Source organism: Egretta garzetta, unplaced genomic scaffold (genome assembly GCF_000687185.1).
Source record: "Egretta garzetta isolate BGI_Z169 unplaced genomic scaffold, ASM68718v1 scaffold1136, whole genome shotgun sequence".
In the NCBI taxonomy this organism is placed as follows: Eukaryota; Metazoa; Chordata; class Aves; order Pelecaniformes; family Ardeidae; genus Egretta; species Egretta garzetta.
In genome coordinates, this window is record NW_009260127.1 from 230322 (window position 1) to 232842 (window position 2521).

The window sequence follows — 2521 nt, forward strand, 5'->3', positions numbered from 1 at the left end:
GGCCACGGCAGCCTTGATTCCTGGGGCAGTCGAGGGAGGTCTGGGGGGTGCAGTTTTGGGGTGGCTGGGGGCAGCTGTGGCTGGAGAGGCCTGAAGAGGGTTTGGGAAATTGCCTGCGCAGGTGGGATGAGGCCGTGAATTTGTAGGGGGTGGGAGGGAAGGGGCCCATACCGGCATCCTCTCGCTTTGGGGTCTCCTAATGCTCGGTTCCGACGGCTCAAAGATTGCGACCCAGCTGAGGCAAAACACCCAGAGGCTGTGGCCTCATCTCTGCCCGAGCTCAGCCACCCCCCCCCCTCCTCACCCCGGGACCATGGGAGCCCTTCTGGGTCAAACTGCACAGCCTCTGCCGTGCCAGGGGCAGACCTGGCGTCTTGCAGGCAAGAGCACGCATGGGCTTTATGCTGGCCAGGTGGGAAACAGCCGAAAACCTTCACTGTGCTGGGAGAGCTGCAGCCAGGAGCAGCGACACGCCAGCCCTTACAGGCATTCGGCTCTTCCCTCCTGTGCCTGGCTGGTCCCCAGGGTCACAGTGCCTGCCCCATGGGTCAGCGTGAGGGATTTGTTATTTAATAAAGAGCGAGAGGAGCAGCTCCGAGCTGGCTGTGTCCGACCACACTTGGTTTCCTGAGGGCAGACCTGTGTTTAACCTTCGAGGGGCGAAGCACTGAGCAGCCTTCCCCACTTCGCAGGGCAGCAGCTTTCCTCCAGGCAGGTCGTTGTGCCTCTGAGAAGAGAAAGGAGCATTTTGGCTTCTGAATCTGTTTGGTTTTCAGCCACACACTTCCTTCGCGTGCCCTCCTCACGTGGCAATGACCAGGCAGCCCACGCCGCCGCCCAAACCTTCCCCCGCTGACACCGCAAAAAAAAATGACCCGAAGCCCAGGCAAACCAAGCAAGCAGCTTGGCACACGTTTGCTGTGCGATTCTGAGCGCTGGAGGCTGAGCTTGCTGTTCCTCTCTCCCCAGGGCGTTTTTCTGGCTGGTGTCGCTGCTCCTGGCATCTCTGATCTGGTTCGTTTCGGTTCATCTCAGCGACCGGGAGGACGCCAAGCTGCAGTACGGCCTCCTCGTCTTTGGGGCCGCCGTCTCCGTCCTGCTGCAGGAGGCTTTCAGATTTGCCTACTTCAAGCTGCTGAAGTAAGAGCCTGTCTGAGGGGTCTCGCCTTCTGGGGCTGGGTGACCTGCTTTGGTAGCTGCGATCCCTTTGCTTCTTGTCTGGGGAACCCCACAAAGTATCTTCCTCATTAGATCCTGTTCCTCCTTGCCCCGGGCTCGTTTATAACCATCCCTTCCCCTCTCCTGCGTGACGAGACCCCTGTTCCAAATTAGCCGCTCATGCTTTCTCTCCCACCTGAGCAGGAAAGCGGATGAAGGCCTGGCGACGATCAGCGAGGACGGCCAGTCCCCCATCTCCCTCAGGCAGATGGCTTACGGTGAGCACAAACCCAGGGCTGTCGCTGACCTCCCCACGCTTTTCCAGGGCTGCCTGGCAGCGGGATGCTCAGGTATCGGAGACCAGTGGTGGTGTTGATGAGCCCCCCGTGCTAATGCAGCCTTCCCCATTCTCTATTCCCTCTCTCCTGCCTTTCCCTGGGGCTCGTGGCAGAGGTAGCACGGCTGCAGTCGCTCTTGGCTGACTCCCTTCTCCCTCCGTAGTCTCGGGCCTGTCCTTTGGCATCATCAGCGGCGTGTTTTCCGTCATTAACATCCTGGCAGACTCCATCGGGCCAGGCATCGTCGGGATCCACGGGGACTCGCCATACTACTTCATCACATCTGGTGAGGCTGGGGGCCAGCACACACCACGGGACGTGGGCTCGTGTCTGGGGTGCTGCGGCAGCACCGGTTAGAGCCGGAGTCCAGCCCCGGCGCGTGGCCCTTCACCGAGGTGAGGAGGAGGAAGGCGGTGGTGAGGTCTGAGGGGGTCTGTGTCGCCCTCTTCCCCCAGCGTTCCTCACCATGGCCCTCGTCTTGCTCCACACCTTCTGGGGAGTCATCTTCTTCGACGCCTGTGAAAAACGCCGGTACTGGTGCCTGGGGCTGGTGGTTGCCAGTCACCTCCTCACCTCGGGGCTGGTGAGTTTGATGAGCCAGAGCCGACCAGACCTGCACCGAAAGCTGTCCCCAAAGTAAAGTGGTTGTGGCTGTCATTGGGTGCCCATCTGGGCATGGGGAGGGGGTCAGGGGGATCCCCGCTGCTGCTTCAGACTCCTGAAATCCCTGCCTTGGAGCTGGGGGGCGAGTCCAGGCCCTCCTGGGCACCTCCAACCTGCTGGGGTGCACTCAGGGGAAAGAGGGTTAACGAAGGATGGGGGGTTGGACGGAGGATTTGCTGCTGAGCTCTTGGCAGGAGTTTAAGCCAGGGTTACTGGAGCTGTGCTCTGCTCAGAGGGCCAGGCTCCCCTTTCCCCCCCTCCGTGGCTGTCTGGGGGGGCTGTGGGGACAGCTGGCAGGCAGTGACATTCCTAACATGGTGATTTCCATCCCCCAGACGTTTCTGAACCCCTGGTATGAGGCC

The 2521-nt window shown here is 61.0% G+C and overlaps 1 protein-coding gene across 1 annotated transcript in view; it reads left to right on the plus strand.

Annotated features, from left to right (window-relative positions):
- The first annotated feature begins 392 nt into the window (after positions 1-392).
- APH1A (aph-1 homolog A, gamma-secretase subunit) overlaps positions 393-2521 on the plus strand; it is a 4991-nt gene continuing 2862 nt past the window's right edge. The window contains exons 1-5 of the mRNA XM_009641451.2: positions 393-412; positions 970-1140; positions 1363-1436; positions 1660-1782; positions 1952-2079. Coding sequence (XP_009639746.2) covers positions 393-412; positions 970-1140; positions 1363-1436; positions 1660-1782; positions 1952-2079 — 516 coding nt within the window. The remainder of the gene's footprint in view (positions 413-969; positions 1141-1362; positions 1437-1659; positions 1783-1951; positions 2080-2521) is intronic.